This window comes from Akebia trifoliata, chromosome 3 (genome assembly GCF_017979445.1).
Source record: "Akebia trifoliata isolate Shusen 1 chromosome 3, ASM1797944v1, whole genome shotgun sequence".
Lineage (NCBI taxonomy): Eukaryota > Viridiplantae > Streptophyta > Magnoliopsida > Ranunculales > Lardizabalaceae > Akebia > Akebia trifoliata.
In genome coordinates this window covers 43,811,519-43,835,922 of record NC_141377.1, presented here as the reverse complement: position 1 = coordinate 43,835,922, position 24,404 = coordinate 43,811,519, and the positions used below count along the sequence as shown (strand labels likewise).

General features: G+C 34.8%; 2 protein-coding genes across 3 annotated transcripts; one reads left to right on the top strand and one right to left on the bottom strand.

Annotated features, from left to right (window-relative positions):
* Positions 1-4,208: 4,208 nt before the first annotated feature.
* NPH3 (Phototropic-responsive NPH3 family protein) lies at positions 4,209-7,782 on the top strand. Of its 2 annotated transcripts, XM_086435638.1 has the most exons (5): positions 4,209-4,389; positions 4,517-4,671; positions 4,773-4,842; positions 4,933-6,183; positions 6,947-7,782. In XM_086435638.1, the coding sequence occupies exons 2-5, from the start codon at positions 4,559-4,561 to the stop codon at positions 7,502-7,504; spliced, it is 1,992 nt and encodes a 663-aa protein (XP_086291764.1). In that variant the 5' UTR covers positions 4,209-4,389; positions 4,517-4,558; the 3' UTR covers positions 7,505-7,782. The 2 variants fall into 2 exon arrangements, with proteins under 2 accessions (XP_086291764.1, XP_086291763.1); XM_086435637.1 differs by having other exon boundaries at positions 4,209-4,671.
* Positions 7,783-14,048: 6,266 nt separating this feature from the next.
* LOC147407197 (transcription factor SAC51-like) lies at positions 14,049-16,009 on the bottom strand. The gene is made up of 2 exons (XM_086435636.1): positions 15,870-16,009; positions 14,049-15,767 (listed from the first exon to the last, which is right to left on the bottom strand). Exon 2 carries the CDS (start codon positions 15,743-15,745, stop codon positions 14,714-14,716), a length of 1,032 nt encoding a protein of 343 aa, XP_086291762.1. The 5' UTR covers positions 15,746-15,767; positions 15,870-16,009; the 3' UTR covers positions 14,049-14,713.
* Between the last annotated feature and the right edge of the window lie 8,395 nt (positions 16,010-24,404).

The window sequence follows — 24,404 nt, the reverse complement described above, 5'->3', positions numbered from 1 at the left end:
CTCCCTTCATATTGTTGCTCTCCCAAATATTAAAAAAGACTTGCACTTGTTTTCTTCTTCAATAAGAGAGTTTCTTTTTCATCCTTTGGACAAGATATACAGATAGAGAGAAAGCGGAGTGCAAGCTTGGGATGGTTGGAGAAAAAGCAAATAGAAAATTCCATGTAAACTAACCAAAGGACAGATATAATAGTGTAACGGTTATTTCTATTGCCACATTAATGGAATTGTATTACATTATATTGTAACCTACCCCCACCACATGACATAAATATTAGAATAGTTTTGAAAAAATATATAAATTTTGAACTTGACCTATTATTAAAATAACCGTTGTTATTATTGATAAAAGTTAAAACATCATCCTCATTTTAATTCAACAATATATATTTTCAGAACAAAATTTCAGAATGACATTATTACATAGGATTGTTAATTATTAGCCATTATGTATAATAAAAACAGCCAATTTTAGTTGGGCTTTTTTAAATTTCAACCCTAGGTAAATTCAACATCAAGGTCTACTGAATTCTGTTAAATCTAAGCAAATTTGACGTTCCTTGGCATTAAATTTAACCCTTTTTCATATGACGATGATTTGGGCTCTCCATCAACATGATGGTTAGGATTTCAGAAAAAAAAATACAGATTTCCTAAAGATTAATTTTGATCTTCAAACGATTGCTAAAATTTTGTCTATGAAAACATTTTTCTAAGAATCTCTAACAGTCATGATGGTGGAGAGCCTCAACCCATAGGAAATTATTTTGTTCCTGCCCATTGTTTTAAACCTTGATACATCCTTCCTAAGGGGAAATAATAGTGTCAGACGTGGTTCAAACATACGGCTGAGATGGGAAAATATTTCCTACTACGGAAATTCCACCCATCTCAGTTGTGGTTTCCCTACCTACATCATTCAAAAAATAAGGTTTACAATTTTGATGATAAGTTTACAAAGGTACAATCAAGCTAAAAATATTTCATCAGGGCTAGTGCCTATGCACTACTATATTGTTTATATGTAGTGTTTATGGTTAAATATACGTATAAAAATATCAAGTTTACCTTCCTCTTTATTGTAAGAGAATATGATGCATGCATTATTGTATTAAGGTGCATGAGATACACTTTAAGATTGTTTGTGTGAGAATATCTCATCACAAGCGGAAGGTTGTGATGGTTAAGTTAATTTCCATATATCTTGGTTGATGTAATCTCTATAAATACCTTATTAGGATTTAAGTAAAAATTATCTAAGAATTATCAATAAAAAATAATTTTTCTTTATGGTGTCAGAGGTCAAATTCCACTAAGTACATCGATTTTGGTACGTCGTTCTTCGACGATGACCTAAATCTTTTTTTCCCTTTACTATTGTTCTTGTTTTCTTCAATAAAAATCACCCCCTCCTTCCATTTATTTACAAATCTCCCAAGTTCACATATTCATGTCTCACAATTTTATATTTTTCTTATTTAAAATCTCTCCAACGAGAATTATTTTGTTTAAATCGTAAAATCCTACATAGTATGCTCTTGGGAGGGATCATGACATACCTTGTCTCGTAAGCCATCGGCTTTGATTGACTCAAAAAAAAAAAAAAAAAAAACGGGATGTGACAGTGATGTACTTCATAGATAGGCGTTGACTATCGTGAAGCATAATTGGATCTTGGATGATCTAATAACATGTCACTTGAGATCAAGAGAAATTACTTAGAAAAGTCAATTGCGTATTTGCAATTACGGAAAGATATTAGGGAATAAGATGCATTGTATTAAGGTACATAAGATACACTGCAACATTGTCAACGTATGTCATCACAAATGAAATGTTGTGACAGAGGATATTCTAAAATATTTATGGATATTTATAGTATATTAATTAGGATATTCTAGAATATTATGTTAGGTTAGTCTCCATATATCTTGGTTGATGTAATCTTTATAAATACCTTATTAGGATTTATGTAAAAATCATCCAAGAATTCTCAAAAAAATCATTCTCTACATCTACCACAGAGATCATCCTCATAAAAAATCAGCCCATTCCGAATCTTTTTAACTATATAAGACAAAAATGTTGTAGCTTTATGAGTAACTTTATGTGTCTACGGAATTGGACCCATATATATATAGGTCCCGTTCATCACCCTATGCTTTACCAAACGTGTTTTGTCCTACATGGGTTAGAAGTTTTGGAATAGGCTGATTTTTGGTGATGATGATCTCCTCACCGTAGAGATCATCCTTACCAAAAATCAGCCCATTCCAAAACTTCTAACTCATGTTTTGAAAAATGTTTTGCCAAAAAGTTTGCCATTGAACGGGACCCATATATATAAAATCAACTCCAACTCGATCCAAACCTGCTAGAGAAGGGCTTGGGCTAAATCGACTACGGTCCAATAGGGATTTGAACTTGGTTCAAGGTACCATCCAACAGTTTAGGATTGGGTTAGGGCTCGACTAAGCATGGGCTGAAGCGAAACCACCTATCGAACAATCCAAACATGGAAGGATAATGTGTAACAAAGGTGGTTAAGCATCAACTTCAACGCACATGAGAGGCATAACATCATTTTTGATCAAATATTTAATACTCCGTGTTGGTAGTACTCTAGGCATCATAAACACTTGTCAATGTTCAGTCATCTTCCCAATATGCTTTCCAATTGATGACCACATACAAAAGAAGAGTCCCAAACTTATTTAATATTGTTGGTCCACCAGCTACCAAATCACACAGTAAATCTCCAAAACAATCTATCCGAATCCTCTAGATTGATAACAACAAAAGATGTGTAATCCATATTTTTACACTTGGATCTTTTATCTTAAAAATTGACATCTTGAGAATTTACAATAAAGACGATTAATTCCTCTGGACTTAGGTCCTATGTTACCAGATTCGTTCCTTCCACAAGAATTAAAACTAGTTTGTGGTATGGTTGGTACTAGATTTGTGGAATACAGTGAATCCATACTAATCAATTTACAAGTTCAACTATTTTTGCTATTGGGCATCGACAAATCAAATAATGAAGATATCGTTAAATAATCAGATTTGACATTTCTTGGATGGTTCAAATGATAAAGATACAACATTTTTTCTTTTGAGAAATTTGATTATGAGTTATGGTGGAGTAAAACTTTAAAATTTACATTGATTCAAACTTTTTTGACATGGAGGTGCACACGAAACAATAGATACTTTTTCACTTTTATCTTGATGAAAATCATCTATGCTTCGTATACAAATCCATGTCAGCAAAGTGTGAATCAATGAGAATTTTAAAGTCACTCTAGTATTATTCTTTGATTATACATGTTAATTTTCATTTTTAGTTATATATAAATATATATAAAAAGTAATCTTTAATTTTAACTCTTTAATTTTTTTTAATATTATGATATCTTTCATTTTATTACATTAAAATTATTTTTTTATAAGCAAGGAGAGCTCATTTATTATTTTGGATTTTTAATAAATTGCTGAGATAAAATCAACAAGCTGCAAATCTTTTAGATTCCTCCAACAATCATTAATTCTTGAATTGATAATAAAAAAATAAAAATGAAAAGTTTGAATTTCATCATTCTTTACATACATGTTTGTTATTCTTGAGAAATTTTTTTGTTGGATGTGAAATGTTTGTTGTGTAAATGTCTTGTATTTTATTGCGTTACGAAGAACTGCGGTGGTGCAAGGGCCATAGAATTCGTTGAAGGTCCTTCGATATGAATTTTTTAAGGAGTTTGAAAATAACAATCGTGTAATATTTTTTTAAAGGATTTTCTATTTTTTAGGATTCTATAACTTTCGATTATATAAATAAAGATTTTTAAGATTCTAAAATTTATGAGAAAATAGTAATGATTCTTATTATGTTTCATTTCGTGGATATAGGCATAATGCCGTAAATCCTTGTGTTTTATGAGATTGTGTGAACTTTGATCTTTTAATTTTTCCACAATGTTAAATGAAGGAGTTAGAATTCAATGGGTTAGTGCCATGGCATCTTATACATTTTATTTCATGAAAGTAGAATAGATGTACAGATGGCAATCAATCATTGGATGCCCACATCCCTTGAGGGGAGGAATCAGGAATGTTTATTAGCTTTATTGAGATTATAACCAAGCAGCAATGGCAACCGGTAAGTGGTAAAGCAAGAAAATCCTGTAGACTGTAGTAGAATGAGATGGGGATGCTAAAAGAGAGAAAACGATCAGAGTGACAGAGAGGAAACTCATTATTACAATGACCTTCAAGTGGAAAAAAAAAGTGTGTTAGAAAGCCAAAGAGAATACTCAAGAGTCAGAGAAAATAAAAATGGAGTCTAATGAACCCAAAGATTAGGAAGAACCCATCACTCCACAGCCTGTAAGACTTCTTGGAAATCTCAAGTTCCCGACAATTTCACATAATTTCAAGCTTCCCTCACGTGGGTCTATTCTTTTTCTACTTCTTCTTCTCCTTAACTACTTCTCTTCTTTCTCTGCTTTTTCAGAGAAAATTCTTCTTTCAATCATCTACATTCGTAGTTTCCATTATGTGGGAATCTGAGAGTGAGTCAGTGAGAGGGAGAGATTATGGGAATGGAATCCTTAGTTCGACTAAACATGGAGTCAAAAACGATGGGTTCGAAAGAAAGGATCAGTCTTGGTAATTTATTATTTATTTTTGAGGATTTACATCTTTGGGCATGTTTTATTTGCAAAATTAATGATGGGTTTTATTTCTTTTTTGATTTTTCCTGTAAATAGGTATGTGGATACTGAAATCCCAAGTGACCTTCTTGTCCAAGTTGGAGGTGTTAGTTTCCATTTACACAAGGTTGTTATTTTTTCATTTTTTCTATAAAATTCAATAAATTTCTTTGTTTGTTTGATTTTTTGATTCATGTGGTGTTGTGTTGTGTTGAAGTATCCCCTGATTTCCCGATGTGGAAGGATGAACAGAATCATATATGATTCACACGAGGCAGAGCTAAACAGGATTCAATTAGATGATCTTCCAGGAGGACCCGAAGCTTTCGAGCTCGCCACAAAATTTTGTTACGGCATAGCTGTTGATCTAACTGCTGGAAACATCTCTGGTTTGAGATGTGCTGCAGAATATCTTGAGATGACAGAAGATTTAGAAGAAGGAAACCTTATATTCAAGACCGAAGCTTTTCTAAGTTATGTCGTGTTGTCGTCATGGAGAGACTCGATTCTAGTATTAAAAAGCTGTGAACAGCTTTCCCCATGGGCTGAAAACTTGCAAATTGTTCGTCGGTGTAGCGAATCTATTGCTTGGAAGGCTTGCACCAATCCTAGAAGTATAAGATGGACTTATACTGGAAGGACTACTAATGTCTCAAGCCCCAAATGGAATGAGATGAAGGAATCTAGCCCAAGTAGGAATCAACAAGTGCCACCAGATTGGTGGTTTGAAGACGCCTCAATTCTCAGGATCGATCATTTTGTTAGGGTCATCACTGCAATTAAGGTGAAGGGTATGAGATTCGAGTTACTCGGAGCTTCAATTATGCATTATGCAGCTAAATGGATCCCAGGTTTGACGAAAGAAGGAATGGGTGATGAAGGAAACAATCTGAGGGAGAGTGCTTGGAAAGATGGGCTACACATGGTCGTCGTGGGAAATAAAGATGATCAACCAAATGTTCTGATTAGAGAGCAAAGGATGATCATTGAGAGCCTTATAAGTATAATTCCTCCACAAAAGGATACGGTCTCTTGTAGCTTTTTTCTTCGGCTTTTGAGAATGGCAAACATGTTGAAGGTGGCTCCTGCTTTGGTCACCGAATTGGAAAAACGGGTGGGAATGCAGTTAGAACAAGCGTCTTTGGCCAACCTTCTGATTCCTTCTTATAACAAGAGTGAAACATTATACGACGTCGATCTTGTTCATAGACTTTTGGAGCATTTTTTGGTTCAAGAACAAACAGAACCTTCGGGTCTCTCTGAGAATCACGCTTATGAAGGAAGTCAGAGGGGTACTGCTCCTAATGCAAAGATGAGAGTAGCGAAACTCGTGGACAGTTATCTCACAGAGGTGTCTAGAGATAGAAACCTTTCCCTCACAAAGTTCCAGGTCTTAGCTGAGGCTTTGCCTGAATCTGCGAGAACTTGTGATGATGGGCTATATCGAGCGGTAGATTCGTATCTCAAGGTAATCCATATCTACTTGTCCTAATCTTGAGTTTTTTCCATGTTCTTCTTAGGTACTTGTCTGTCCTTAACAATATTTTGGGTGTATCATATGACCTCAAAGATACATGTCTTACACACATCTAATGATTAGTATTTCGATTACAAATCAAGAAACCATACTGCGAGAGAACGTTTCTCCAACACTAGAAGTTTGAATAAAAGCTATCTTCAATTCCTATTAGTTAACATGAGTAGCTTGTATAAAACCAGTCCTGTTCGATGGAATCAATAGTCTAGAAGTCCCGTAGAAAGGCTATAATAGATGGTAGTTTTGACCGGCTACAAACATCTCATCCCATCAAAAGATCTGGCATCTGATGCTTATAACGAATTTGCAAAAGAAGAAACTAAACAGAAGACATGGATTTTTTTTTATAGAACCGAAAGCCTTGTCCCAAAAATTTGGCATAGTCTGACAATTTCATGTTCTTTCATTCAATTTCGCCAGAAACCACGTCTTATGTTGATTCTAGCATTTTCAGATCCACTCTCACTACCTCCATCCGATTCTTTTTTGTCTTTTTCTCACTCTTTTAGAATCATCAACTTGCACATTTCTTCTAACTTTACCTTCCAAAACAAAACAAAAAATCTTCTAACAGGGGCTTTAATCAGCTTTCGTTACTCATCAAGTAAACCATCTCAATGTCAGCTTTGCCTTAGTTTTTTTTCAAATGCCTTCATTTTTAATTGGATTTTGGTCTTTTGTTTCAATTCCCCAGGCCCATCCAACACTCTCTGAGCATGAAAGGAAGCGACTATGCCGAGTAATGGACTGCCAAAAGCTTTCCATTGATGCTTGCATGCACGCGGCACAAAATGAACGTCTCCCACTAAGAATAGTAGTACAAGTTCTCTTCTCTGAACAAGTAAAAATAAGTAATGCCATAGCTAATAACACCCTCAAAGATACTGGAGAATCTCATTACCAGCCCATGATCACAACTCGGAAAGCTTTGCTTGAAGGGACCCCACAGTCATTCCAGGAAGGATGGACGACGGCAAAGAAGGACATCAACACACTTAAATTTGAGCTAGAGAGTATGAAGGCCAAGTACCTTGAACTCCAAAATGAGATGGAGAACTTACAGAGACAATTCGATAAGATGTCAAAACAGAAGCAATCATCGGCATGGACTAGTGGATGGAAGAAACTGAGCAAACTGACTAAGACAACAAACTTAGAGAACCAAGATATTGGGTCTCAGGTCCCGGCCACCACCGGTGGTGCAGAACAGACAAGAAAGGGTCCTAGAAGATGGAGGAACTCAATTTCTTGAACATAGTGGGACAGAGAGAAGCAGAGATGTATGTGTCTTTAATGGATCATTTTCTTCCTCTTTTTGGGATTTTGGGGTGTGGGGTGTCGAGTTGTGTTGAATAAATAATAAACAGTTAAAATAGGTTTGGCTTATTATCATGCAAGTGTGTTTTTCTAGAGTTTCTTTATCATTGTTTCATTGTACTTGTGTTGTTGAAAGAGGGGATGGGTGGATGCTTGTGTTGGAATACCCTTTAATTCTAGATCTTTATAGCAGATTGACATTCTTTTTCTTTTCTTCATTTCTAATTTGGATATATTAACCAGTGTTTTTAAGGTAATTTTGTCATGTTTAATTCACTGTGAATTATTATACTACATTTATTTTTTTTTCTTTCGCTCATCATGGTGGGTATCCCCACCCTTCAGGTGAGACAAATCCCATGGTCACACTCACCGCCCGCCCCCAAGGAATTCATAGCTTTGTGGGGTTTTAAACACTTGACCTACCCTTCTTGAGGGGCTTATTAAGGCTCGGCTTGCCAAAATTACCTAACCAAATTAAACTAAACTAATCTCCCGCAAATTAATTTGCCCATCTGAAGTTGTTTTGAAGACAAATAAAGATAGGCTGATATGGAAATGTGAGTTGGAAGGAAACAGTTCATGTTCTAATTTCCACACAATTTGACTACTAAGACACTTTTGTGCATCAAAAGAGTTGTGGAGATGATGGGGCTTCAAAGGGCATGATCTCATCACATGTGCTCATGGAAAAAATGATTGGGAGACAGATTTTTGACCCACTTCACTTCACTACTCTCTGTCCTTTCCATGTCTGTTTTCAAATGGGGTCCTTTAGTCCGGTAGAAATTTCCGTAGTACAAATGTTAAAAAGGTCATTTTAAACTTCAGCCTAGATTTATTTAGCTCAACATCAACTTTTACTAAGTGCACCCCAAGATGTCTGATAATTCTTCGATATTTTAAGAAATCTCCATTTTGTTCAAGTGAAAATTAGAGATAACTCCGGTTTTCAAATTGATGACATATCCTCTTGGCCTTGGTCCTTCGTGAGAGACTTTCAGAAAGTAACCAAAATATCCTAGACTTCAAATCTTTTTTGCATAGATCCCTTGATTTTTTTTCTTCCCCCAAAAAATGCATCTTCAAGGGTTAAAAAGACAACAAAATTACCTTTGTTTTCAGCCTCAATATTCTATCTTATTTGAATTTAAACTTCAAATTTAACATTAAAATAGGGTTTTTAGGGAGATTGGTTTTTGGGGGAAAAAACAAAGTGTGTTTTTTTTTGGGCAATTTAACAGTCAATTCTTAAGAATAAAACAAGTTTGTTGGGAGATGAATACAATGGAATTTTTGGTAAATAGATTAGGATTTTGGAATTTTAGGTTAATATAATAGGGTTTTGGAATTTTGGGTAAAGTTTTGTTCTCTTTTTTTTTTTTTTTTCTGGGTTTTGAATACAATGGAATTTTGGATAACAATAAAACAGGGTTTTTAAGGATTATGGGTTTCAAGAATGATTTTTTGCTTACCGTCCAACAAACAAGCGTTTGACATGTGGCACAAATGACATAGAGAGAAGCTTTCTCTCTCCTGCCCGCACATCCTCTGCCCATAAATTTCAATTTTTAAGATTTAAAATCTTAAAATGGGTTGGGCAGCCCACATGATTTATCACATTGTCAATCTAACACCACTACCTTCTGGATTTTATGAAAAAAACTCGTAGAAATTTCTTCCTCAACCTTGTGGCATCAGATCATGTTTTTGAATGCCACAAGGTGATCTGATCAGGAGAGTTTCATTTTCCACCGTGGGCAGGAGAGAGAGATTTCCTCTCTTATTGCTAATATCATTTGCGCCACATGTCTTTACAGCCGTTGGGTTTTGAGCAAAAGCACTCGGTATTTCGATCATTTTTTGTTTGTCTGTCTAGTAAGACCATGATCAAGGGGTATATCTTTAGTTTTAAAATCCAGGTTTAAGTGCGTATGGGTGCATAATGTGTTGCGCTTATGAGGTGCATTCTACATGTACACATCATCGTGAGAATCCTCATGAGCATAGCTTAAACTATTACGAGTCATTTTGATCTGCCTTTGTTGATCAATTAATGAGATCTTGACCATTAGATGATCGATATCGTTTAGTTTGGTTGTTAGTCATTGGAGTTCACTGATTTGCCCATGGTGATAATATTGGTAAAAAAAAAAGGACACAATCCTTCATGTTGGATTGTTGGTCCTAGTGAAATGGTGCAAACATCCATTATTGTTATTTAATTCAAAATGGTGCCACCATACATCTCAACCATTGGATTTTGGAAATCCCTGATTGGACTGTAAGGAAGTTCATTACAAAAAAATAAAAATAAAAATCCAGGAGTGTAGTGAGATTGTAAGACACTAGCAAGGGCTTGCCCTTGATCATGGGTTGAACCTCCAAAGCCTCGTGACTTACCTGATGATGGGCTGTGTAGGTCAGACGAAAGCCCAGTGGACTAGTCGATTGGATAATAATTTTTTTTTGAAAGATTGTTTAAAGTTTTAAAGGGTGCATTAAATGTTGCAAATAAAAGGACTTTGTTATTATCAAAATACATTAAAAAAAAAATTAAAAATTGCGAAGTATTCCTTCTTGAAATCTTTAAGTACATAAACAATGTGTCGAACACAGTAGATTTGTATCCCTTCTCGTGCATTAATTTCATTTCTACAATAATGGGACTTGCAACAAATTGTACCTCGTTGTATCGTGGAGTTGAATGTGTAAGTAACCATTGGCATAGTGAAGACGGCAATCATTACAAAGATGGGATAATTGTCACCATTATTATACCTAACTGTCATAAGAGATGAAAATCTGAATGTCCTTGGATATCAATTAAATAATCAAACATTATTGCAATTAGAGTTAGAGTTGTCACCATGACCTCAATTATTAATGTGTTTTCTATATTATTTAGTGAAACCCTTTCCTTACTAATAGAAAAAGATTTTGAATCTTACTAAGGGTCGTTTTGGTGAAATGAATTACCGCATCACAAATCCAACGCCACAGCCCTCTAAGTATTAATATTAAAAAAAAAAACTCATTTCAATCAACTCTCCATTATATTTCTTTGGTTGAGTGACTTGTATTTTTGGCACCTATTTTTCAAATTATGAAACATGGCTAAGAGATCTTACTCAAATTAGACGCCCAGATATTTTGATCAATAGTGAGCCAAAAAATATAGAATGGTGATGAGGATAGGGATTTGTGACGTCAGTTTATTCGAGTTTGTTATTTTTTCTTGTTATTATAAATTGGTTATAAATTGCAAAAAGAAAGAACAAGTCCGTATAGAAGAATTGATAATAATAAAAAAAATGTTTTAAACCTCAATCGTTTGATTATTCAAACATCTTTTAGTAAAATTCGGACATCTCCCTTTATAACAGAAAAAAAAAAAAAAGATTATTTATTTATTTAATTGAAAGCTTTTGAAAATATACCACTAATCTACTTTCAAATTTAAATTAACAACCAAAAATCTCTAGATGATCCACTCCCATAATAATTCTAGTAGTTTGGTAACTTGGAGTTTTCAGAACTACAAAATTTTGGTCCGGCTAAATCTCTTATATTCACTCTCATATTCACTTCTTTATTCTAAGAATTTGAGTGGCAGGAAGTCAGTAAACCATCTTTTTTTCATTTTCTTAGAATTTTTATTAAATTTCTTTTTTACACTATTAATTCCGCCACCACAAGTAAAATTTATGTTAATAATCATTCCTATCTCCATTAATATGCTTTCAATCCAAATTAATCATTATTACACTCATGTGATGATAGTCGTGACATCTCATTAATCAGAAATATTAGTTCTTCAGAAAGAATCTATATAGAACAATCCATTTGGTATCCTCCAATTTCTTATCGACTACTATGAGGAATCACATTGCACGATGATTTGCGGCCCCAACATAACCAGAACAACCTCATTGTTGTGTGGTCGCTCTTCGAGGATGAAGTGTCACAAGGATGGTGAGGGTGGGTGAGGCTATCACATCATATGGGTTGAGGCTATCAAGTCACAAGAAGGATACTGGGATCAAGGCCTTTGATAAAACAAGCTACATGACCCTATACCCTAAATGTAGTGATAAAGCCAGGCCCAACTTTATGTGTTGTCTTAAAGGCTGCGTTACCATCAGGTTTTGTATCTCACAATTCACAAACCAACCTTCCTGAGTGATGAGGGAAGCCATGAATATCCAAGGGAGGGATATAAGCAGGGGCTTGTGTGTAATATGGTGAGAATGACGTTTATATGTCTGGGCTCAATTAGGTTGTGGCGGGTTTCCAAAGCAGGCTGTTTACCAGATCTATGGTAATCAAACCACCCATTTAATTTGGCCATACAACAAGAGATGTATAATTAATACTATCAAGTGATACAACCTCTATCGCAAGAGTTTGAATCGATTATACCTTAAACTAACTAACTAACAAACTAAGGAAACATAAACATATTATCTCTTCTTATCCATTCTCAATGAGGTCACAAAATATATAGACTTCTCTGAGAGAGAGAGGATCCTCTGTCTGTCTACCGTTCCTTCTAGTGATTTTGTAGACAATGTTGAATCGATTACTTTTAAACTTAATTACAACACAATTCTCTAATTTTTGGACCATAGATCGAATTTAAAAATGAAAAATCAACAATTTTTTTTTTTATATAATTATAATCAATTATTTTGAAAATGAGTTGTCATTGAACTCTTAAATTTAAAGAGTACATTTAATGTTTTGTTGATGTGGAAAAATCACAATCGCTCAAATTCACTACAAGGAACTACAGAAAAACACTTCTACAGAGGATCCACTCCCCTTCTATATATATATATATGGGAAGCGTTCAAAGGTCTTAAAAAAGAGTCAAACATTGTACCAAACACTTTTCAAAATATGGTTATAGGTTTTGGAATTGACTGATTTTTTGTGAGGATGATCTCTATGGTGAAGAGATCATCCTCACAAAAAATCAGCTCATTTTGAAAATTTTAACCCTAATTTACAAGGCAAAGAATTGTGGATCATCCCTTTTTTGTAAACCACTTTTGATGAGGTTAAAAGTTTGAGAAGGGACTGATTTTTGGTAAGGGTGTTCTCTTCATCATAGAGATCATCCTCACAAAAAATCAGCCCGTTATCAAACTTTTAATTTATACAGTGAAAAAATGTTTGACTCTCTTTAGGGCCTCCGAACGCCACTGTATATATATAGGGTGATGTTCGACGGACAATCTTAGGAAGCCAAATTTTTTGTCCTATGTGACTTACATTTTTGGATTGAATTGATTTTTTGTGAGGATGATCTCTATAGTGAGGTGATCCTCCTCACTAAAAATCAATCGAATTTGAAACTTCTAATCCCATCAAAATTATTTTAGAATTATAAATCATCGATTTTTTATCGAAAATTTGTAAATCACTTTTGATGGACATAGAAGTTTCAAATTCGGATGATTTTTTATGCGGATGATCTGTTAATCATAAAGATCATCCTCACAAAAAACCAGCTCAATATAAAACTTTTAAGTCACATAGGACAAAAAATTTGTCAACGTTTTGTCATCCTAAGATCGTCAACCAAACGCCCCCATATACATATGGGAACGGTTCATGGGACAAAAATTATGACAAAATCTATGATAACAGTTTTTTGTAAACCACTTTGGATGGGATTAGAAGTTTCAAAATGGACTGATTTTTGGTGAGGATGATCTCTATGGTGAGGAGATCATCCTCACCAAAAATCAATCCATTCTGAAACTTCAAACCCCAATTTACAAGTTGAAAAGTTGTGGATTGTTTATTTTTTTGTAAACCACTTTTGATGGGGTTTGAAGTTTCAGAGTTAGCTGATTTTTGGTGATGTGATCTCTATCGTGAGAAGATCATCCTCACAAAAAATCAGTCCATTTTAAAACTTCCAAGTCATATGAGACAAAAATCATTATCATAGATTTTATCACAATTGTTATCCCATGGACTGCCCCTTCTATATATGAATAATGATGAATGCAAGTGATTTTGATACGCAGTTGGGTATGTGGCTGACGTGGCAAGGGCACAAAACCGCACACCCAACCCAATGATTTATGGTTTTGTGCCTTTGCCACATCAGCCGCATACCCAACCCTTGCATTCACCACAACTCTAGATGTATTCCCATCAATGGCTTGGTAGAGAATATTAACTCAACCAACCACAGACTTTGAAAACCTCGCAGGGCAGGGATTTGATAGTTTTATATTTGCCATCAACTTAGGCAACCCACCCTTTTATGCAAGATGGTATCAGCTATGGAAACATGCACGTAGAGATGGCATTCTGATATTATTCTAAGCAGATTGTCAGCTTGATCCAAATAACCTGATCCTTCTGTAAGGGATACTGCTTCCGCTTCCAATCCTTGTGCCAGAGCTTTGGGGAACCTTACTCCCGAAATTTGAAAACCCATTATTCATGAATAATCTCACTGCGTCAATCATATAAATTACTTTTTATCTTCTTAAATTACAATTCAGCCAAATGGATAATGACCAACCTGTGGGTCAGACCTAAAACCCATGTATCTGCAAGTAATCATAGTAAGCAAATAAGGTTGTACAAAGAACAATATCTATTATTACAAACACACACTCATACCCACAACAGTAACGTACAAGCCAGGTACACAAGCTAAAAGATACCACCAATACGGGTTTTCCACTCACGGCGTCTCTCGTAATCAGAGTGTGTGTGTGTGTGTGTTGGTCCCCACTTTAGACTTTTGAAAAGATTGGTTCCACCCAACGCATTTTCACTTCTGGCAAAGAGACAACCGACAGAGGATAAAACATGACAAACACTAAAGGAGTGAGATGGGTCACACCATGGGTCCCAATTCACCAGACGCGCATGCACTCCTGAAATGGGGTCCCTAATAATCGGCTAACAAATCATACAAAGTAAAGAAGACTCCAGCTCAGCTTCTATACACCCCCACCACAAAACCCACTCTTTTTCTCACTTCTTCTCTGCAATTCTCTTCTAATTCAGTGAAATCCAACCCAACCACCATGCTGAACCATATCCAGCAAAACCCATCAACAATCCATCCAAATCTACTACTACTACTACTACCGGTGACATGTCAACACTACTACAGAATTTCTCCCAAAGTTTTGACTTTGAGCTTCACCAAATTCAGATATTGGATTGCTTCATCCACAACCAACATTGCATCTTTGCCCTTCCCACCTGGAATTATGCTCTGCAGGATGCTCACTGTCTCCCATATCCTCTCTCTTTTCAACCGCTTGTTCGTTGATAACAAACTCCTATCTCCTCCTTCAGTCATTCCATCCCCACAACTTGATTCCGTGTCCTCCTCACCCTTGCATGAGCCTTTGGATGCTGAACTGGCAGTGTCCATGAGTGATGACTCATCAAGCCATCTCTTCCTTTTAGTTGGGCCACCAGAACTAGCTACTTCTTCTGCATTTCCTTCAACTTCTTCCCCCTTCTCATGCCCTGTCATCGCACTGGGAGAATGACCCGTGCTAATTTCTTCATCATAATCATCATCATCATCATCCGAGTATAGTAATGCATTGAGTTCCTCAGTATCTTCATGCATTTCGCTTCCTTCACCAACTTCCCGATTCTCATCCACCCCACCAGAGACAACAGCCCCAGCTTCATTAATTGAGTCTATTTTAATTGCTGGTTCTTCAGCGAAAAAGTCACAAGTGCCAAATGGTTTTTTTGGGTAACCAAAACTTGGGTATTGGCCGAAAGTACCAATCAAAGAACTAAAAATTAAGTTAGAATGATTTCCAGACTGATCGAAAATGAGGACTCTATTCTGATCAGTCGATACCACATTTGGTTTGGCCTCTCCGCCATATCCATGAGGGAAAGCAGAGAACACTTTGGGCGCAAAATTGGAGGCTGGAGTTAAGGCCCATCGGTGGCGGGGTAAACAATAAAACCAGCCATTTGTTTGAGGAAACTCAGACATTGGAAACCCTGGCAAAGATACATTTTCAGAAACCATGCAAGTGTTATGGTCTGTATAAGCCGGTAAACAATTTTGCCGAACTGTATCTGTCATAGAACCCGTGCAGTACAAACTCGGAGATTGCCAAGGCGATAGCCGCTGATGAAGCCAAGAATCAGACTCCCTTCCCATTCAACCAAAACAACCACCTCACCTAAAACACAATGACCTTAAGAATGTCAGATTGATTGATCACTGAAATTAATATAACCTCAATAAGTCAATATGCTTAATAGGAAGAACTTGCAAAACATACCAAAGGTTGATGTTTAAATCCGCAATGTTTGATTACTAGTAATTTCTTTCAGGAAAGACGGAAAAATTACAAACTCCAGCTTAATCTGAAGGGTCACACAATCTAAAGAGATCTACGTAACAGGTTTAAGCAAATGGCGAAAGTATTCAGCCTGTCAAACAAACAAGAAAGAAAGTAAATGATCCAAGGTTCAACAAAATTAGAGAGTTTACTAAACACAACAATCAGAATACTAGAGACTACAGTATATGATTATTCAAGCTTTTCTAACTATAATCAAACTAGAATAGAAAGAATTACAGAGTCCAGAACGAATAGTCTCACCTGGCAATCTTGTAAAGGTTGAAAGCATGCTATTACTCTAACTATAATGGTTGCACTCCCTGCAATCCCACTCTCGTGTTTCAATGCCCGGAATCTTGTTTGACTTGCAGCTTGGCACACCATAACTTCTTTGAACCCTTTAACAAACAATCCCAGAAATCTACCCGAAAACTGAATAACAATTGAAACAAAGAGAGACCCAAAACCCAAACTATAAATAAAGATAAAAAAACCAGAAGAGATAAATATATCAAGTAAGAATATGAGGCTGATGTGTCAATTTCTGGGTTCAGCTAATCCTAAGGACATAGCAAGGAAGAACAACAAAGCGGTTGGATCCCATAAGAAGACAGAAAAGAGACGAAAATGATAGAGAGAGGGGTTTGAAAGAGAGATTTTTACAAAATAACTCTACAGTACAAGTTCAAAGAGACAACTTTCCGGAATACATCAACAAACAGACTCAACCACCGCATACTGTTCTCTGTAAACAGGAGTAACCACAACTGTGTTTCTGCAGCTTTGATTCGAGATCTCCTGCAACAGTTAACCTAGATCAGATCTCAGCTATCACTTGTAAGTTGGAAGGGAACTCAGATACATCAACAAAAACAACAAGAGAAGAAAAAAGAATCAAGATCAAATCAAATACAAATGGGCAAAACAAATAAAGAAAATTTGAAACAATACTAAGAAATTTAACGAAGAAAAGAATAGAAAAATCGAATCTTTCAATCTAAAACTACAAATACTGGAAAATCGAAAGACATAAACACAAAATGAAACGAAATAAATCCTTATTGAACATAAATGGAGCATCATTGAAGCATTAGAACAAGAAACCATGAACTTACAGTAAAAAAATTGAGTCAAAATTGGACTCAAAGGAAGGTGAGTGAATGAGTCTCTGATTTAATTTGCTTCTTCAATCTTTATGACGAAAAACTCTAACAGAGACAGATCGAAAGCAGAAAGACGACAGAAGATGGAGAGAAGACAGAAAAGAAAACGAGGTTGAACGTTGAAGTGGAACACTAGTTATTTGAAGGAGAGAGAGAGAATTAATGTGGCGACTCTGAGCGTGAACTTCGCAAGGTTATATAAAGAATGTAATGACAGAAATGCCCTTGGTTGGTACTCGTAATACGTGCGTGTACAATTATATATTGTGGAAAAGTAGCTCGAGAAACACTGTAACTTACCTCGCTTAATGATTAAATCTTGACTGTCTGGTCAATTGGTCCTTGACCGTCTCTTCTTAAAAAGAAAAACGAGAGATTCTAATTAGCACACCAACTTTACTTACAACACACCAATTCTTCTTAAATTAAAAAGTTGTTTTACAAATAAGTTGGTGTATTATATATGTAAGGAAAAGGATCGCCTGCTAACAAGAAAAATCAGTGCTTTTTGTCTGGGTTAGAAATTTCGGAATGTGCTGATTTTTTATGAGAATGATCTTTTTATCAAATATCAAGAGATCATCATCACAAAAAATCAACCCACTCTAAAATTTCCAACCCCATCGAAATTCAAAAGTGATTTACAAAAAAATGGATGATCCACGATTCTTTAACTTGTAAGAAATAAAATTTTGTAGTTGGTTGGGAGTAGATTTTTTCTTCTAAGCTTCTATCACCTTCTTCTAGGCTTGCTAGAGAATGTCTTTGATCATTTTATGATGATCAAGTGAATATTTTGGCAGAATAATGGATCCTTTCTGATAAAAATTGTTTTCCTTCGCCTTATTACTCGTTTTTATATGGGTTTTTACTTTTTACAGTCCCTCTAGATATATCGTATTTGGACCTACCTCCATCATTACAACTGAATGATTTGTAATTAGAGTATGTATCTCTTCTAAGATTTGACTTTAGAGAATCTCATGTATGATGAACATGTGTTGATATTTGAGAGTCTCACGAGACTCATTTGAGACTTGGTTTTAGAGTCTCTTGTGCATGACGAACACATGTTGGTATTTAACAATGACGCCTCAGTTACACACAATTTCTAGAGTATATGTTGTCTAATTACATCATCATCACATGCTTATTCCTTGCCTTGACAACTTGATCAATACAGTTTGTAAGAATGCAGTTTAATTAGTATGCATGGGTTACATAATATTTTGGAAGCAAGATTTTATCTTTTTATCATTTGGATCATTTAGACCTTGGACAAAGGTCCTCATTTGGGCCACGTGGATTGCCTCATTGACGTAATGACACCTTAAACCTTTAAAGAGTTCTTAATCTAGTTTAGGTTTAAAAGAAATTTCAAAAGGAATTTTTGTTTGCTTGATAAAAGACTCTGAAAGGGGATGGCCACTGAGCTCCCAAATTTTAAATCCAAATTCAATAATAAAAAAATGTCTTTCTTTTTTATTTTAACTTTAAAAAAAAAATGTTTTAGACTCAAGAAAAAACACACAATTCTAATCATTTAGACATGAAATCCAACGATCGGGATTTTATGTGTATCCCAATAATACATAACTAGTTGTTATTTATCCCAAGGATAAGTCCTCACTTTTGGATGTCATACTTGCACGGTTGTGATAGTATGAAATTCAATCTAGATCATGATGATAATAGTTGATTTGGATATTTTCAATCAATCAACCTGAATTATTATCTCTTAACCGTATATACTGCTACATTTGCTAAATCAAAAGACTTTTTTTTTTCTTTCAATTTAATAGCTTTCTGACGTTTTCGGCAATCTCTTTTGACTTGCCCTTTTTTATGGTAATAGTAACACTTTACTTCTTTCCCCCTTGATTTCGATCTAGACTTTTTCCTATCTGATTGAGATTTGTTCTTTGACTTCTCTCATCCTTGAGTCTCCTTTACCACGAGCCCTTCTGCCAAAGATTCATCACTGTTCGATTTTCTCCTCATCTGATTTGATAAAAATGTTGCAGTAACCTCCTCTGTATTCAGAGTCTTCTTACCATAAAGTAAAGTTGTAACAAGATAATCATACGAAAAGGGAAGAGATGCTAATAACAATGACGCTTAACTTCTACCATGATTTTAGCATTCAATAGTTCACTCATGATCTTTTTGAATGCATTGAGATACTCTAACATATTTGAACTTTCTATCATTTGTAACTTAAACAGTTGTTTATTTAGAAACCATTTGTTTATTAAAGATTTCTCTATGTATAAGCTCTTCAATTTCTTCCACACGTTTGAAGTTGTATCTTCATCCATCACGTTATACATTACTTCGTCTGCAAAAACACAAACAAACAGTAATCATGACTTTCTAATCAATCTCATCGCAATCATTATTGTCCATCGTCACAGGTTTCTTACCAAACAACGCCTTGTGCAATCCTTATTGCACTAGCAAATCTTTCACTTGCTTCTGCCATAAATTGAAGTTGTTCCTTCCATCAAACTTTGAATCAGTCATCTTCGCTGTAGACCTCATAATTCGAGGCTCTGATACCAATTTGTGAAAGAATGAAATAAAAAATATAACATAATCGCACAAAACACAAGGATTTATGTAGTTCGACAATGTTCCTACATCCATAAAATAGAACAAGAACAATTACTATTTTCTCATGAGTTTTATAGCCCTAGAGATATCTATTTATATAATTGAGAGTTACTAAAACCTGCAAAACTCCCCAAAATAGAAATCCCAAAAATAAAAAACCCCTTAAGAAAATATTACACAATTACTTTTTTCGTACCCCTTAAAAAATTTCTAGTAAAGGGCACTACTCCCACCCGCTAACCAGGCAGTGGGACCCCCTGCAACTTTGCATAGCCCAATAGAATACAAGACATTTACACAATAAAAACTCATATAAACCTACTTGTAGATTCAACATGGAAATTCACAGAGTGTGAGACTAGAAACATTTAAAGTTTATCAAACAACAAAAAAAACATGTAGTTCTTAAATTTAAAATATGAAAAATCCTTTTAAATATTTTATATAATGTTAATAAACATCTCGGAAAGGTGCCAACTTAGCTAAATTGGTAAAGGCATGTGGAGAGTTGATCACATGACCTAGGCTCAAACCCATTTGAACCCACTTTCACATTGTCATCTAATCACTTTGTTTGCCTAGGAAAAAAAAAGAGAGTTATGATTTTTTTACTCAAAAACTATACACAATCAATGCTCGGCTAACATGGCAAGGACACAAAATCATAGATCATTTTTTTTCGGGATACACTAGGAAAAGAATCTATGGTTCAATACCCTTGCCACATCAGCCGAGTATTGATCGGGTGAAAATTTTCGAGTAAAAAAAAAAACATCTCAACACATCAAGTTGACAAAAAAAATAAAATTTGGTGGACAGTGTTCTCATATATATTTAAATGCTTAATCATCATTTCACTTTTATATTATAATAATAATAATCAATCTTAAAAAATATCTTTAACTAGCACAAATCCATTTTCAATAGTAAAGTGCTCTTAGTATTTTTTATTCATTCAAAGGGTAAGGAGACATTGCTCCCATAAAATGTACAAAAATAATTAAATAAACATAGGTTAAGGATGATGGATAATTCCATAACCTGCGGAATCTTTTGCACAGAGAGGAAGATCTACAGCCTCAATAATATATGCATTCAAGTCTAAATAAATAGAGATTAATATATTTAGTGTCATCCCCTTCTGTTTAGAGTGGAGGGAACAAAGGAACAGACCTAATTGAGTTCTTCGACAGGTCCCAAAACCTCCTTCAAATTTAGTTTAGAGATAAATAAGGGACAGTACTCTCAGTTTAAGGGATGCCCTTAATTTATCTTATTAAAATAGTACCACTTCATATTAAGACAGCTTATATTATCATGTCAACTTTGTATCACCAATCATAAAATTAAATGGGTTCTTTTCATAGTTCCATCCCATTTCTTATCTTTCAATTATAATTTCTCTCCAACTATTGATAAAATGACTCGAAAAAACACACATGATTTGTACTTGGTTGCGGGGTAAATGCACAAAACCGTAGACTTTTTCTTTGTGTATCCCAAGAAAAAGATCTATGGTTCTATGCGCTTGGAACGTCAACTGAGTACTGATGAGATTGAGTACAGTTTTTCGAGTCAGATTATCACGACTTTCTCTCCCATTAGAATAAGAGAGAGAGAGGACCAAGGATAGAGGGAAAGAAGAAACTATCAGTGAGTGTCTATATATACATTTTATGTATTCTACCTAAGCTTATTAATTAGTACTAGTGGGTGGAATGTACACTTCCTGATGAGTTAGATTAATTAGTATTTTATAATTCTTTTAAGAGACTATTTTAGGAAATTCAAATTGATGGCATAGTTTTATAATGTGGTGTATTATTCAATATTAGACAATTTGATTTGAGTCATCCTTCTCTCATTGCACAGAACTAAAGATATATTATAATAAAAATAAAAATCGGTGTGTTATAATAAAAGTTTGGTGTGGCAATGTAAATTCACTTAAATATCTAGTGTGTATGTTCTTCAATTCTATTATAGATACATTTGAACACATCATAGCAGCCTATGCTAAATTATTTATCCAACTCAATGGGAATGGTGGCTGTGCATGTATTGACCACTTAACTGATGTTAACTAAAAGAGTCGTGCACTTATCTCGATGAAAAGCATCTATGATTCTCATGCACTTTCACGTCAAGAAATGCGATATGAGATACCAGCCTGAGGTCACTTCAACATTATTCTAACTAAAATCTTAACCCTATCTCATCAATGAAACAAGTAAAAAAGATCAACTTTTTTTTCTTTGTTTTGGCAAAGTGAAAAAAGAAAAAGAGAGGGGTTGGTTCTTCATGCTAGTTACCCACCAAAAGAAAATGTGGATGACCATATGAAAAGCGCTGTGGATGACCATTTGAAAAGCACTAATAGAGAACATTAATGGTCAATGAGTCTTAGGGTTATTAGAGTAGCTAAGGTGTGGACTCCACCACCATCAATGGGTGCAGACCCTCCTTTTTTATCTTTAGAATTGGGAGAGATTCAGAAGTATGTCTAATATAAACAAGATCCTTATGTGTTCTCCTGTCTTTTTTAAATGGGTAGGTTATTTCTCCAGAAAAATGTCTCCTCTTTCCCATGGATGAGAATAAGATGATCTTGATTGTATGAAATCAATCAATATGAGTATGTTATTAGACTATAAAGGTGCATTACATAAATGTAAATAAGATAAATCGAATCACTTAGATTATGTGTTAATATGATCATTGAGCGTAGCAGATGAATCACCGTACATGAAGAGCATCTCAAAAGATACACAGCACTAGATTGTCACAACATCATCACTATAACTACTTTAAATGGATGCTCGGGATTAGTTACCTCCTCCAAACTATCATGGACTTAACACACATTCATTTTACTTAGGACTGGCAATGTTCCAAAATATACCCAATATTTGTATCGATCTGAACCAATCCGACTAGAGAAAAACATGAAAATTGGATTTTCAAATCAGATTTGGATTGAAATCTTAGATTTGATACAATTTCAATGCGGATTCGGATTCGGATTCGGATGTACCTCAATCCGCCCCTAAAAAAATCAAATACAAACATATTTTCATATTTTTTATTCTTAATTTCATATAAATATGTATAGATAAAACATTTTAGTCTTCTGGTTTCCCTCTATATTTGTAGTTGAAAAGTATATTTTTTTTAAATTGTATATATTTTAAATTTTTTTAACATTGATAATTTGAAAATAAGGCATGTGTTCAGATAGAATCGATTTCGGATTAAGGATGAAATGAAACGGATCAAATTCAGTTCACATATTCATATATCCAATTGGATTGGGTACATGTTTAAAATTTTTGAATCAATATTGGAGTGGTACTGATCCAGTACCAAACCGATCCGTTGCCAACCCTTATCTTCCTTGGCATTTAAGAAAATCAACTAAGATTTTATATCATAGCAACCGATTGAAGACATAAACTAATCTTTAAAAAAAAAAAAAAAAATGCTTAGTTAATAATCTCAAACTATATATATATGGATAATGTTGAAGTAACATTAAAATGTACACCATGGGGGACATTTCTGATGTGGATGTGTGCCAGAAATAAAGAAAATGCTTTAATGCCTGTGTTGAATATTAGGCCTAACACTGAGTTGACCTGGCAGTGCATAGAAAATCGTTGAATTTGTAACTTATATCTCGAGGAAATAAATCTATTGTCAGGTTAACTCAGTGTTGGACACAGTGTCCAAGCAGGCAGTGTGGCACAATTAAAAAAAATAAAATCCTTTCCGTAATGTCCATTAACTCGGATTTGAGTCATGGGTGTGTGGGACATGGGACCATATGTAACCACCATTTGGTTTTGGATTCTCCAACAAAAGCTCCCACGCTTGGAAAGCCAAACAATAGCCTCTCCACCAGCCGCACTAAAAGCTTACATGTTATGCCCTTAAAATACCCAAAAGAAATATAAAGGAAGCACAGATGAGAATCCATGCTCACACATATTACATAATTACTTAGCATCCACTTTCTTAGACTTTAATCTCATTTTTCAACTTTATACTATACCTTCCAGTATAAAATAATCAAAGATAATATAAAGTTAATTAGAAAAAATATCAACTGCCCACTAAACTTTTTTCTTTTTCTTTCTGTTATGTGGGAGATTATTTGTGGTTCGAGTTGAACAGAGTCTAGCACGAACCTCCATCATCACACACGTGTAAAACGCACGTTTATGATGATTTAGCTAGATCCTATGTAAGATAGATGGGAGACTGTTTGAGGTTTTGATTTGAGATGGGTTTTATCAAGTTTAAAAGCTTTTTTAAGGAGACTGCATTAGTGTTTGATGAAACATCATTAAGGAGTGGGTAATGCTACTTAATTTTCCTTGCACTACTACAAAATATGGTTACAGCGATGGTCAGAGCCGTCGATATAGCTAACAAAAAACGTCGCTGAAAGCTACAGTGACAGCCAGTCTAGCCAACATGGCTTGTAGCAAAATTCTCTGTCACTGAATGTATTATCAACGGCCAATTTTTAAAAATATCGTCGCTATAACAGAACTGGGGAGAGTTTGTCAGTTGAAATAATTTAGAGTTACAACGAGGGCCATTGGTCGTCGCTATAGGGTAATTGATTATATCATTCCCAAAAACAATAAAGAAAGGGGCACTCCACACAAGTACTTGTTCTTTTTGAAAACTA

Coding starts and splice junctions, on each gene's coding strand:
- NPH3 (XM_086435638.1), top strand. CDS start 4,559: ATGTGGGAATCTGAGAGTGAGTCAGTGAGAGGGAGAGATTATGGGAAT. Junction 4,672..4,772: donor GAAAGAAAGGATCAGTCTTG/GTAATTTATTAT, acceptor TCCTGTAAATAG/GTATGTGGATACTGAAATCC. Junction 4,843..4,932: donor TTAGTTTCCATTTACACAAG/GTTGTTATTTTT, acceptor GTTGTGTTGAAG/TATCCCCTGATTTCCCGATG.
- LOC147407197 (XM_086435636.1), bottom strand. CDS start 15,745: ATGGGAAGGGAGTCTGATTCTTGGCTTCATCAGCGGCTATCGCCTTGG.